Source organism: Hyperoodon ampullatus (genome assembly GCF_949752795.1).
Source record: "Hyperoodon ampullatus genome assembly, chromosome: 16".
NCBI classification, from domain to species: Eukaryota; Metazoa; Chordata; class Mammalia; order Artiodactyla; family Ziphiidae; genus Hyperoodon; species Hyperoodon ampullatus.
In genome coordinates, this window is record NC_136929.1 from 53,268,336 (window position 1) to 53,282,864 (window position 14,529).

The 14,529-nt window shown below is 35.1% G+C and overlaps 1 protein-coding gene across 1 annotated transcript in view; it reads right to left on the minus strand.

The window, feature by feature from the left end:
* The window catches only part of VWA8 (von Willebrand factor A domain containing 8), a gene marked incomplete at both ends in the record, with an annotated part of 368,930 nt that overhangs the window by 152,431 nt on the left and 201,970 nt on the right, over positions 1–14,529 (minus strand). Inside the window, 4 exons of the mRNA XM_079721796.1 lie at positions 1,117–1,322; positions 4,833–4,952; positions 7,285–7,420; positions 9,465–9,540. Coding sequence (XP_079577922.1) covers positions 1,117–1,322; positions 4,833–4,952; positions 7,285–7,420; positions 9,465–9,540 — 538 coding nt within the window. The remainder of the gene's footprint in view (positions 1–1,116; positions 1,323–4,832; positions 4,953–7,284; positions 7,421–9,464; positions 9,541–14,529) is intronic.

Consider the following 14,529-nt stretch of genomic DNA (forward strand, 5'->3'; position numbering starts at 1 on the left):
GCAGGCAGACTCCCAACCACTGCGCCACCAGGGTAGCCCTTAATATTTTTCTTTTTAAATAAATATCAGAATTTGAGGGGGAACAGTTCTTTCTCTCAAATGTTAAATTGGAACTCAGATCCTGGTGTTTGGTGACTTCCACCACTTTCTGAAATCTCCTGCTTTTAAAATGAGTACTGGATTGACCAAACTTAAAAACGCTATTTAAATAAAACAGAGTGTTGAATATCTATACAGAAGTATTTAGAGAAGCCACAAGTCTATGACTAAATGAAAAAAAAAGATAAAGGAACAAGAAAAGAAGGGAAGAAGAATGTAAAAAGTACAGAGAATAGAGAAATAGGGAAGAGCAGAGGGAAGAAAACAAGTACTACTAACAGCTAACTTCACACTGGTGGGGTCGTCTGGGTCCTTTATTGCCTCTGTCTTGATTTTCTTTAGGCGCTGGGATCTGAGCTGGACTTAGCATGGTTTTACAGGCAGAACAAAGCTTTCTATTTTCCTTTCTAGGTTTTCCTTGGAGGATGGGGATGGAGCAGAGGTCAAGAGTCATTAGGTTGTGACTGTTAGCTTGGAAACCATTATTTGCTATAAAAGTAGAATCTACATGGACTTTTTGTCTTTTTTACCAAGGTGGACTATGCATCACAAATGGCTACAAGGAATTCCATTCTCCTGCCCACTTACTCCATCTTATAAAATTTTCTCACAGTATTTACAGGTATGTAATCAATACTGTTAGTTCCCAGTCTGTTTTTTATCTCCAAGTCTTTTTTTTCAAAATGAAAATATTTTTCACTCAGATACCATATGCTTGTTGTCTAAAGTCAAACAGTAGTAAAGTTTCCCTGCTGTCTCACTCTCCTGTCTTCCCACGCCCCCCGTGCAAAAAACCTCCACCAAATTTCCTAGCTCTTTGGTAATGGCCATGGCACAGAACCATGCCAAAGTCAATTCAAAGTTAAACAGAAAATGTTCATTTAGATTATGGACATTTCATATTATATCACTTGAATCAGAATTATAGAGAAAAGGAAAGACTTTGTATAAATTAGGCAGTCTAAAAAACAAGATTGACAGCTTCTTTTAAACTTCTAGCATAGGCATGTGCCATACCTGTAAATGCTTGACGATGTTGACAACTTCTCTGGTAGAATAAGGATAGTTAATAATGCCCTGGTCAGCTAAACTCCTCAGCTCTCCAAAGGCAGCCACGAGCTTCTGAAGGATGGGCTCGGGCACAGTGGGGCCATACTGCCTGAGCATCTTGAGCTCCGAGTGGGGTTTGGGATTATCAACTGCATGGCAGCTAAAAATATCACCTACAAGAGAAAAAAGATTCACATTCAACATGCAACTAATCCATTATAATGCCATAGGAAATATAGAATGGTCGTTAAAAGAGCCATGGGTTGCTCACCAAAGCACTTCTATTTTTAAATGTGTAAAACTGCACAGAAAGTCTGTCCAAAAATAGGTATAGAGAAAAAGGCAAATAACTAAAACAAAAGAAAATGAAACTGACTGATGTGTGGTTTATTCTATATAGATTTATTTTTGTTAAAAATTGTATAATACTTGAATACAATTTCACTGGGAGATATTCAAATACAAAGAGCAAAAAAGAGAAGTCCTCTCGTGTCTCTGCTAATCCCACTCCTTCCCCCGTAGGCACCCAGTGTTAATAGTTCAGTGTCTTCATTTTTCCATACATATTAGTATTTTTTAAAATGCATACATACAAACGTATATAGTTTTGATAATATATTCTTTTTCCATTAATTGGAAAATACTCCTCATATGGTTCTGAGACTGCATTTTTAACTTTAACACATGATGAATACCTTCAGAAATTATATACATATATGCATGCCTCTTCATGTATACTAAAAAAGGGGAAATTAGTATCATCACTCTCTAAACAATTTATATCTTGTGCAGATTGCTAGAATATACTTTAGAAGTAGGTTTTGGAAAAGTAAACCTGCAGAGACAATGTCTAAATTAAAATCAAGAAAAAGGAATGTAGAAACACAAAATATTTCATCCGTAATTTAGAAAACTGAGAACATACTAGAAAATATAATCTATGCTCGAGAGAAATGAATTTCTCATATAAAAGTTCACATAATTCTGATTCATACTCCAAAGGACAAGGGAACAAAGGAAGCTAAAGTAAATAGATTTGCATTATTCGGTATGTTCATTTTAGAAAGAAAGGATATTTAGAACTTACTTTGACTTAGAAACCACTCAAATCATTATTTTATTGTTATCATATATTCATGAAAGCAACTGAATAAAATGCAACCATGACAACTTCATGCTTGTCTCTCATAAGCTAAACCCATTCAAATACAAATGTGAAGAACACCTTTGTCTTTTTTACTGAAAATCAAATGTAACACTAATACAAAACTATATTTGAACCCTTATTCATTCATTCATCAAATAAGTATTAAATGCCTTCTATGTGCCAAGTAGTACTCTACGTACTTTATATAACTCAGAGATCAAAAACACAAAAACCCCTGTCCTCATGCAGTCTATATTCTGGCATGGGGAGACAATAAACAATAATTACAAATGTTAGAAACTGTATGTTTCAAGGAAAAAAGAAAAAGCACACTACAGGACATCAGAAATGGTGATGGTGGGGGAAGTCAGTCAGGTAGGCCTCACTGAGAAGGTGACAATTGGGCAAATGCAGATATGTGAGGGAAGAGCATGGCAGGTAAAGCTAACGCAAAGACCCTAAGGCGAGCACAGCTGGCGTGTTCAAGAGGCAGGAGAGTGGAGCGGCTGGAAGAGCGTGAGTGCTGAGAGCAGCACAGAGCAGAGCAGGAAGCAGGGTCAGCGAGGTAAGAGGAGGTAAGAGACGAGTGTGCTTCTGGAGGAGTTCTCCGCATGTCGAGCATATTCATGTAACATATCCCCCTTGCCTTTTAGTCTCTATTAATTCAAATGGTAGACTACTACACACACTGTTCTTATTGTTTCACTTAATATATTTCCAGGATTTTTTCTGCTATCAGCATGAGTAAACTTATCCCGTTTGTTTGTAACAGCTGCACAGTAATATACTGTGTGGATATAACAGAATTTCTTCATTCAGTCCCATTTGGATAGACATTTGGTTTGTTTTCTTCTTTTTTCTTTTTTATGCTACTATAAACAATGCTATATTGCCTATCCTTGTACTTAAATCGTTGCACGGGGAATATCCCTAGTTAAATTCCTTATGTGGAATTGCTAGATCAAAAAGTGCCATGGACATACATACACTACCAAATGTAAAATAGCTAGCTAGTGGGAAGCAGCTGCATAGCACAGGGAGATCAGCACGGTGCTTTGTGACCACCTAGAGGGGTGGGATAGGGAGGGTGGGAGGGAGATGCAAGAGGGAGGAGATATGGGGATATACGTATATGTATAGCTGATTCACTTTGTTATACAGCAGAAACTAACACACCATTGTAAAGCAATTATACTCCAGCAAAGATGTTAAAAAAAAAAATCAAAGAAAAATCCTACTAGGAGACTGAGCTCACTTCACATTGAGTATGGAATGCCCAGTATCCAGAATTACCTACTTGCCACAGAGAAACGAAGCTATTCTTTCTTTATTTTTTTTTTTAACATCTTTATTGGAGTATAACTGCTTTACAATGGTGTGTTAGTTTCTGGTTTATAACAAAGTGAATCAGTTATACATATACATATGTTCCCATATCTCTTCCCTCTTGCGTCTCCCTCCCTCCCACCCTCCCTATCCCACCCCTCTAGGTGGTCACAAAGCACCGAGCTGATCTTCCTGTGCTATGCGGCTGCTTCCCACTAGCTATGTATTTTACATCTGGTAGTGTATATATGTCCATGCCACTCTCTCACTTTGTCACAGCTTACCCTTCCCCCTCCCCATATCCTCAAGTCCATTCTCTAGTAGGTCTGTGTCTTTATTCCTGTCTTACCCCTAGGTTCTTCATGACATCTTTTTTCTTAAATTCCATATATATGTGTTAGCATATGGTATTTGTCTTTCTCTTTCTGACTTACTTCACTCTGTATGACAGAATCGAGGTCCATCCACCTCATTACAAATAGCTCAATTTCGCTTCTTTTTATGGCTGAGTAATATTCCATTGTATATATGTGCCACATCTTCTTTATCCATTCATCCGATGATGGACACTTAGGTTGTTTCCATCTCCTGGCTATTGTAAATAGAGCTGCAATGAACATTTTGGTATATGACTCGTTTTGAATTATGGTTTTCTCAGGGTATATGCCCAGTAGTGGGATTGCTGGGTCATATGGTAGTTCTATTTGTAGTTGTTTAAGGAACCTCCATACTGTTCTCCATAGTGGCTGTATCAATTCACATTCCCACCAGCAGTGCAAGAGTGTTCCCTTTTCTCCATACCTGATGCTTCAGTTTATCCCAGGGCCTCTCCAATCAATGAGAATCAGTCTCCCCAGAGCTGGCCTCAAATCTTTTCATAGGGGGATGTGATGAAAACCAAACACTAAAAACCATTCCTTATTTTGTGTTTTACTCTAAGAGGCCCTAAATAACAAAGTATAGTTTAGTTGTGTAAGAAAACACATAGATATGAAGCCATTCTAATACTTATCTGAGTGACCCTAAAAAAAGAATCTCTCTGAATATACGCTCCTTCTCTAAAATGGGGATAACAAATACTCTCACAAGGTAGCTGTGATGATGACAGCACATGATAGCATTCAGTGATAGCCATTACAGTATTGTTACTAAGACAATATTTTACTGTTATTGCTATTGTTTTTATTATTATTATCAATATTGTTTTTACCTAAGGTACCGAAGAAATCATTGCCTAGGAACGGAAATCCAGGTCTGTTGGCCAGAACAATCATCCTAAAGTCAGGATGAATCACTACAACATTTTCTCTTCCATTGACTAATGCAGAATCTGAAAAACATAATTTCTATTTATTCTTTATAGATATTTAATAATTCTTAAGAGTATCAAGTTACAGCCTTTAAAATCACATAAGTAGTCATACTGTTCAGTGGTAAAACAACTCTAAGAAATCTGGTTGTAACAATTTGGCTGCAGAAAACAAAACATTTTTGAGAAAGTTTGCTTAGGAACAGAATACTGATAAAGCATATACTAAACTATACGGGAACTTGCATTTTTATGTAAATTAAATGCACGTCTAAAAAGCAAACTTGTCTAAATGTTGTTTTATGGTACTTAAACTTGGCTTGAGATGCTATTATTCCTTTTAAAAAAAGAATCTATAACAATAGATAATCCAAAGAATATGCAAAGGATAATCCAAACATCCTTTAGTTTTTATCCAATCAGCAGCTGCATCACTTTGCATAAAGCCTTCATTCTGTAGCTAAGGAGTAATTCCTGTTTAGATTATGCACCCTGAAACTTAACCACATAGAATAAAGGTCTTGACCACCTAGTCAATTCATTAGAGCAAAGGTGATTAATTTCCATTCAAGGGATTCTACCACCATAGTTCTTAAAATACATAATTTCAAGTTGACTGGAATTTTCTTCGTGCAAATGTTTAAGGTATTAAAGGAAGTGAATATTATATACTACTTGCTGATGTACATTTCAGATAGAACTGCTAATCCAAACAATAATTTAAGATAGTAAAAACTTTATTATGGTTATTTTAAGAAGAAACACCTGTCATCTGGGTTTATTTAAATCTTAGCTGTCCATCTTTAAGAAATGATACTTGTGAAACACCTGGAGTTTTATCTGAGATGAGTCTGTAAGAACCTATACTTGTATTTTTTTATGATACCAGAAAGTAACCTTTCAATGTGCCATATATTCATGTACTAATACCACCATTAGTTTTAACGTTTGATCTCCACTAATTTCAGTAGTGGTAAATACAAGGGTATGTGGTCACACACAAAATTTACTTAATTAGTTAACTAAAATAAAAATAGCAATAAAACATGAAAAATTTAAAAGGCAAAGAAAATGAGAAACATAGCTGTAGAAGTGATGTTTTATGAAACCATGTTCAAAAGAGCTTCAGTTGCTCTTGTGTTTAAAATGTCATCTACAATCAAACTTGAATTTAAGAATTATGATGACTCCTTTGCTTCTAGACTATCCTTCAAAAAAATATTAAAAAAATGTAAAGAGTTACCAGGAGAGAGTCACTGTTTAACTATAAGTTTGTTTCAGCAATTCTTTCTTGCTTTCCATTTCACTGTCCTCATAATGCCTCTAAAAAGGGCAGGAAGCATTCTAATCTTAAGAGTCTGAATGATCTTTCTAAAAGATAGTAATCAGGCTGTTTAAGTCGAATTCTCATTTTTTCCCATAAATTCATTGTGAAACTGAAATGTTAGACTACTTTTATTAGTGCTGAGTTTCCTAGGCTTAGAAACAGCAGTCTTGCAATGACAGTGTCCAAAAAGAAGTCTCTGTGGTGATGCACTTGCACATTTTTATGGACTCTTCTGTTTATACTCTCTTTGAATATTGAAGATTTCAGTTATTAGTCTCAACTTGTTTGGTTACCTTACTATTGACTGTATATTTTTAATGGCTAGTTATAGATCTTCAAGTCTTTTCATGACACAAAAATTTTATATTAGAAACTAGAAAATGTTCTTACATTGCATTAGACAATTTTTCCTTGTAGCTTAAACAGACTTATGAGATTTATCTATGGACATTTCCCTTAACAACAACAACAAAAATAAAATAAAAGGAGGAAGATACTCCAAAACAGAGAATAACTAACTTTTTCCTGAAGCTGGTATGTGTAATATCTGTATACACACTGATATATTCATACATATATATGACAGATATAAAATGCCCAGCAATTTTTTTCTAATTATACTGAGCTAATAATAACATTAATTTTAATATTATGAGTAACAGAAATGTGGTAGAGCTTTAAAAATTCCAGATAACAATGAAAGAAAATAAATTGCACACAAATAATTGAGATGAGTATACAAAGGATTATATGTTTGTATTCTCAGAGTAGAAAAACTATGAAGCCGATTTGTCCTAAAACTACTATTGAAATGCTCAAAGATGCTCTCTGGTGATAAGAAAGTAAAACTGACAAAGCTAGGTTCAGACATATTGATTTTTACAAATAATTGTCAATACAGACAACTTGACTTATATTGAACTTATGCTTGTTGTTTGCAGATAAATAGCCAGCTAAGTGTGTGATTTGATACCGGAGATGTAAAAATTGCATACACTGAAAGAAAAGTTGCTTTTTTATACTCACTTGAAACAATGCGCCTTCCATCTGCTAGAATCATTTCTCCATTTTCTACTAGAGTTTTTAAAATACAGGTGACATTTGTTGGGGCTTTGTCTGCTTCATCTACTACCAGAACATGACCCAATTTTACTGCTTTAACCTTTGAAGACAGAACATTTACCATAAACAAAAAAATGAAAGCAAACGTTTTAAACATTTCATCACTCATTGATTTGGATTTATAATAGATGGTTTTATGTAAGTTATAAATACACTATCACAAAAATGTCTGTAGCAGAGCCGGAAACAAAATTTATGGATCTCTACCAAAAGCTTCTCATAGTTACTAAACTGCTAACTCTGCAGTAATCACTTTATTTTCCTTCAGCTTCATAATTATCCCTATGTGGCAGACTTCACAACATTTCACACCCCAGGGTAGGGGAGTATTAAAACAAGTATAACGAATAGAGAAATTAAAGTGCCATGGGGGTTAAGAGGAGTGAGACATCACAATCAATACTGGATATCAGAACATTGCACTTGTGATGGCTCTAAAAGAGTGTATGATTTTAAGAGATCAGTATGTATGGTGAGGAGATGGGTAGTCAAGACAAAGAAAATCAATGGTCAAACTCAAGAAATCCTGCAGCCCACGGAGCGAAGAGTGAATATGAATATCTATCTTGGCTGAAGCAGACGTTAAATGTAAGAAAAGAGAGAATAGGATCTGAAAGGGTAGATTGGGTCTCTACTACTAAAAACCTGCCTGCCAGACCAAAAAATATGTGCTTTATCTCACTAAATAATAGGATGTAATTAAAGATTTATGAGTTCAGACATGATAACAATGGAGTTTGGAGCTACACGTTAGTACATTTAATCCTGTAGATATATGCGGAATAGACTAAAAGGGGAGTACCATAACAATTTGGTAAAAAAGTGGTGTGAGGACCTGATTTTAGGGAAGGGGGTATGGGGAAAAAAATGGAAATAAAAAGCATTATATTGATCTGAAGAGTTTTCCAGAGGTATAATCTATAGCCTTGGTAACTGATTAGATGGGAAGAAGTGAAAGGAAAAATAAGAAAGAGTTCTAGGTCTTAGATGACTAAGTGGTGACATTATTAGAAGAAAGGTAAAAATTCGGAAAAATCCTTAAAAACATTTTTAAAGAGTGGATAGGAGGGAGTTTCCTAGTAGCCTCGTGATTAGGACTTGGTGCTTTCATTGCCATGGCCCGGGTTAAATCCCTGTTCAGGGAACTGAGATCCTGCAAGCTGAGCGGCATGGCCAAAAATTAAAAAAAAAAAAAAAGTAAAGAGTGCATAGGAGGAGATAGTCAATGAATTTCAATGTAAACCCAAAGATTATTTTTTTACATAGTAAGAAATATAAAATGGACCATATCATAAACTTTTATCATTACATAATTTTGGCAAATAATTTTAAGGAAATATAGATCAAGACACAGATGATTCTCTCTACCACAAATATTTTATTACATATTCTAAAAAATGAATAAGGATTTTTCTTTTTAATTTTAGCGTAAAAATAAGCTGAAATTTAAAAAAGAGAGAGAGAAAACGTGTAGCTTCTACTCCTAACTCCAGCCTTCACATCTTTGTTCGCAGAAAAGTCGGGTCCAATCTAGCTGAATTCAGGCAGGAGGTCCTGAAGACTCCCATCGCTGGGGTCTGGACCACAGAGGTTCTCATGGTGGCTTATTTGTGCCATTGCTGCCGAGGAGTTATCTACACAGAGAGGTGTGCCTGGCAGGCCAGATTTCCTTGGGTCTTATGTGAAAAGCTGAGGAATGATCTTCTCAGCTGCCTAAAACATTGGGTGAATATTTTATTAATTAAAATCATTTTTAAAAACATTCTAGAAGCATCTAATTTCGAAGTCTGTACATCTGAAAACAGCAAACCTCTTTCTTTTTTCAAAATTCTGGAATAGAAAAGTAATCATTAGAGGATATCAAAATCTCTCACTCTGGAGAGAGAACAGAATAAGAAAACATGTTATTTTCCCAGTAATTTGCATTCAAATATCCACTCTCCTAATGACATATGAATGAGTGTTTTCCAGTTAAGACTGAAACGTATTGGAATCAATGGGAGATTTCTCACCCTCAAAGGCTGAAATATAATTATCATTCAAAAAAATACATTTGAGAATATTCATATAATTGTATTACTAACCAAAGGTGAGTCTTCATACACAATAAGTCCATCTTTAACAGAGGGCTGAAGAGTAAGGGTTTGGACCGTGGTGTCCCTAAAGTTAAACCAACACATTTTATAGTAAGTAAGGAAATAAACTGACATTTGATCACGAATAAAATAAAACACAAGAGCATTTCTTTTTTCACCCCCATCCAGCTTTCTCTAAAATGACTAAAAAAGCAAATGAAATTCCAGTCAGCAATAGTATTTTGTTGATGTCAATATAAATTACAACGGTTTGGGAATTAATCCATGTTTACAGATTATCCAGGTTCTTTACTTCTCTTTTTTCTTCCAGTAATTTCCCTTGTGACCATTTCACTCCTCAAAATAACTCCCTGAAGGTGAAAAGGAGAAATTAAAAATATATATTTGTATTTTATATACAATATTTAGATTAGTTAAAAATAATTTTGATGGTGAGTTTGGTGATGACTGGCATGCTGACGTGGCCAATTACAGCAGGTCTGTGAGTTACACTTTCTGGCCCAATCTGCCATCACTAGGTGCAAAAGCAAGACTGTCTCACCTCACTCCAGGAACCATGGGATTTTGAACATTTCTGCTAGGATTAGGGCAATCCATTTTACTTTCTTAAGTCTACCTACTACTATTTATCTGACTCTCCTTTAGATCAGGATTCTCAAAAGTACTAATAGTGAGTTATCTTGATGTTATGCACCTCCACACATGATGAGATATGAAGTTCACATCACCTATGAATATTCTTGCCAAAAATGTGTGTATATAGGCTGTTGGTTATAGGTAGGTCCAGACATTTTTTAAGGAGATCAATTTCATATCTTCACCTTCTACATATACTCTATCTAAAAAATAAAAAATCCTACGGCCATCCTGATCATGTCGTACAGAGAATTAAATTACTTCCAAAATGTGAGTAGCATCTTTCTTTACAAGAGTTCAAACTTATCTTTTCAAACTACCCTACCACTTATTCAAAGTAAAATGTGAAGTTACAACTGTGTTGTTTTGAGTACCTTCTCTGTGTAAGATACTATTTGGAATGTGAACTTCGGACCTCAGTGCCATAATATACTTCTGAGACTTCTACCCAAATGCTAAATTTTATCACAATTATTAAAATATAAAATGTGATTCTATTAAAAAAAAACCCTAATAAATACTACATGACAATCACTGCCAAAGCAAACTTAAGACATCACTCAAGTCATTTTTTGCCGTAGCAAAACAAATTTAATCAAAATCAGTTAATTGCATTGAAAGGCAGTTTGTGGAGTAGCGGAAAAAACCCTTTGGAGTCAGACCATACAGGATTCAAATTCTAGTTCTTGCCACTTACTCTATATGATTTTGAGTAAATAATAAAACCTACCCAGAAAGATCACTGATAGAACCCTTGGGAAAGTATCTAGCACAATATATGGCAGATAGAAAGAGTAAAATTACATGCCAGCTTTAACTATTTGTTGTGATCATTACTTCTGCAGCTGTGACTAAAAGTTCCTTTCCTTTGTAACTTCTACTTGATCTTCAGGTTTTTAGCACAGAAGGTACTTCTTAGAAAACCCCTGTGGACCCTTTTCAGACCAATTAGGTGGCTTTGCTGTATGTCCCCTATGAGTCCTGGGTCACCCCTATTTCAGTCCTTACCACACTATATCATAGTTGCTTATTTTTACTATCTGTCGTTCTACGCAGACTGTTAAGATTTCAGAGTGTAGACCATATCTACCTTGTTCCTCATCCTGTCCCCAGCATCTAGTGGATGTCTGACTCACAGAATGAGTTTAATAAATCTTTGTTGAATAAATGAATCCATGAATGAAATGAACAAAAATGTTAAAAGTTAAAAGTGCAACATACAGTATATGGACTTCAAAATATATTGGATCATGGAACTCTTTTTTTTTTAACAGAGAATCTGGAACTACAGAACCCACTTTAATAAACGTTGGGTTAGACTAAGGCTGACTCTAAGGTAAGGAATCTTCCTTATTCACTTATGAGTGTATATCAGAAGGTACAGTCATGTTGAGACGTACACTTAGGATTGACTAGTCAGGGGACGGAGGGGGAGATGGTCTACATCCACCATGGATTTCAAATTGAGTTGGATTTACACTTATTACTGTAGCAGGAAAGTTCTGCATCAGAGTTCTCATTTACCAGGGCTTCAGCAAGTATGTTGGCAGTACGATTATTGACATTTACAATTTCTAGACTACCTGACTTTTTTGCACCTAGGTTGAAAGGCTTCTCCCTCTAACTTGACTAAACAGTGATTGGTTTCTTTAATTTACTCCCTGGAGGTCTGGCCTATTGCCATTCCTGACCTCTGTTCCAAGCTCCTAGCCTCATGATACCGGCTCTCATGGGCCTGGTGCCTGTCTGGTGATCTACTGTTTTCTATAGCCTTAGCACTACACTTTATAAAGAATTCAATATTATTCTTTTATCTTCACTAACCTTCAAATTGAAATGTATCTAAAATAAAGCCTTGAGAGATGTTAAAGGAAAGTGAAAATATATTGTGACATGTATTGGTGATTATCAACTTTAGTAGGAATAAAATGTTTCTTATGCAATATAATGATATATAGTCACACATCCATTTTTTGTATTCCTGGGTCTCATAAGTTTACTGTAGGATATACTTTATGCTCTTGTCTGCTAAAATTTTTTTAGGGTTTTAAACAAATAAGAACAGAGTTTAATGAATATCACTTAAATTCACTGTTAATATCCTGGCAATACAGAAGGGGGTAAGTGAGGAAGAGAGAGAGACGTGTTCACACAGATTTTTTACAGCAACATAGTGAATTTCACACCTCAGCTGTCACATATTTAATGGGCAACAACATGACACCTCCCAGCACCGAAATGGAAAAAGGAATTCTTGTATCATTGTCAGCAGAAAGGAAATTCAGCCATTACCCTAATAATTAGAGTGATTCACAGCAGATTAAGAACAGGAAATTCAAGCTGAATTCCAATTTTAAAAAGGCAAATGATATTGTTCTATAACACTTGAATTCTGATAGCATACAATTTGCCAAATTAGATTTCTCAAAAGACTTTTGTGCTAGAAATAAAAACCATAGGTTTGAGAGAACAAGCATCAATCAGATGATTCCCAAAAGGGACAACAAATGAGGATAAATTCCAATGGGAATCATGGGTTTCAGTGGAGTAGGCTATGAGACAGAGGAGCGTAAAGGAAAAAAGTGGCTTCGTTCTATTTTTATTATTGGTCCTTTGTCTTATACATCAAAGGATTGCAAAGGATAGTAAAATATGTAAAATTACATTCAACTTTTAAAAAATGGGTTGGCTTATATGTAAGTCCCTTATTATATAAGAGTAGAAAATAACCCACTGGGCTTCTCTGGTGGCGCAGTGGTTGAGAGTCCGCCTGCCGATGCGGGGGACATGGGTTTGTGCCCCGGTCCGGGAAGATCCCACATGCCGCGGCGTGGCTGGGCCCGTGAGCCATGGCCGCTGAGCCTGCGCGTCCGGAGCCTGTGCTCCGCAACGGGAGAGGCCACAACAGTGAGAGGCCTGCGTACCGCAAAAAAGAAAAAAGAAAAAAAAAGAAAAGAACCTACTGTCTTCTGATTAGTACTTCATACAACAAGAAAAAAGCTTGTTTTTCAAGGTATCTTACAATATTATAAACTTCAACTCAGTAAATGATCAGATGACTATTGTCACAAGTAGCATGTGAACTGACTCAAAGACAATATAATGATTCTTTTTCAGAAAATATTTGATTAAAATCATTGCTTTGTATTTAGGAGCATCTTGGATCAAAAGATATTTATTCTCCACACAAATAAGCAACGACCCTAAGAGAATATTTTATTAGTTACAATTTCAATTCTATTATGATTTGTTCCTCTCAATAACAGCTTTGAAACATAAGCTCATAAAAGTTGAAACAGACTCAACAATTTCAACAATACTGAGAAGAAAACACATCTTAGTAACATTTCCTTAGCCTACAGTTTAATAAAGGGATGTCTTTCCAGTACATAACAGTTATCAGCAATGCTTGAGGAATTAATTAGAATGTTCAGCTAATTGCTGACATTTATGTTAGCACCAATTGTTCGCACTTCTTACTCTCTTACAAATTAAAGCAGTCCATCAATTAAAGCCTGTGTCGATAAAGGGGCTACTCAAAGAAATATGGTGCTAAACTCTAGTCTTCTTTTAACTCTGTGATTTTAAAGTTTTTTTTTAAGTTGGAGTTATTAATGTTTCAATCGTAATTTAAAATGATTCCAGATTCAATAAAAAGTAATTAGATTGAATAAAGACCAGGTTTTTATTAAAATGAAAGAAAATTGGCCTCTGGAGAGCAAGCACAATCCGTTCTTGCGATGTTGCTTATAAAGGTACATTAAGCTAATATCTTCGAATTTATTGAGGAGCAAAAGATCTCAAAATAGCAATGTTTACTTTGAGGATAATATTTTAGTAAGTTATTTTAGTAAGTATTTAAATTGGTTTATGGTTAGTTGTCTTTTAGAAAAACAATAATAGTTAAACACAAGGGTGACGGAAGAAAAAAGACACACAAGAGTTTTAAATAGCTAATAGAAATCTTCTCTAAATTTGTAGTTCATTAAAATAGAGATGGCTACAGTAACAGTCCACTCATTATTATAAGCCAAGCATGAGAAAGGAAAGATAGAATATGGCACTTAGGAGGCACTTAACAAATATTTGCTCAATATTTTAAAAAGTGGGATGATTATAAAAATAGAATTAAATGGTAATTTTCACAAATAAGATACAAGCATAACATTACTTAAGAAGTAAGTGCTGTTGAAGGATATTTTCAAGTGAAGAAGTCATGGAATAAACAAGGATATCACTTCCACAAGGTTTATTTTAAAGCAAGTAATGAAATAAAGATAAGTACTAATAATGATTATCACTAATAAAAGAGAGAGTGGTACTTAGACACAGGGGATGCAAAAAATTTGAGAATTAATTAAATTTGAGAATAAATTAATGTCTACAAATATTCTGGGCTCTCTGAACACTCCCTTCC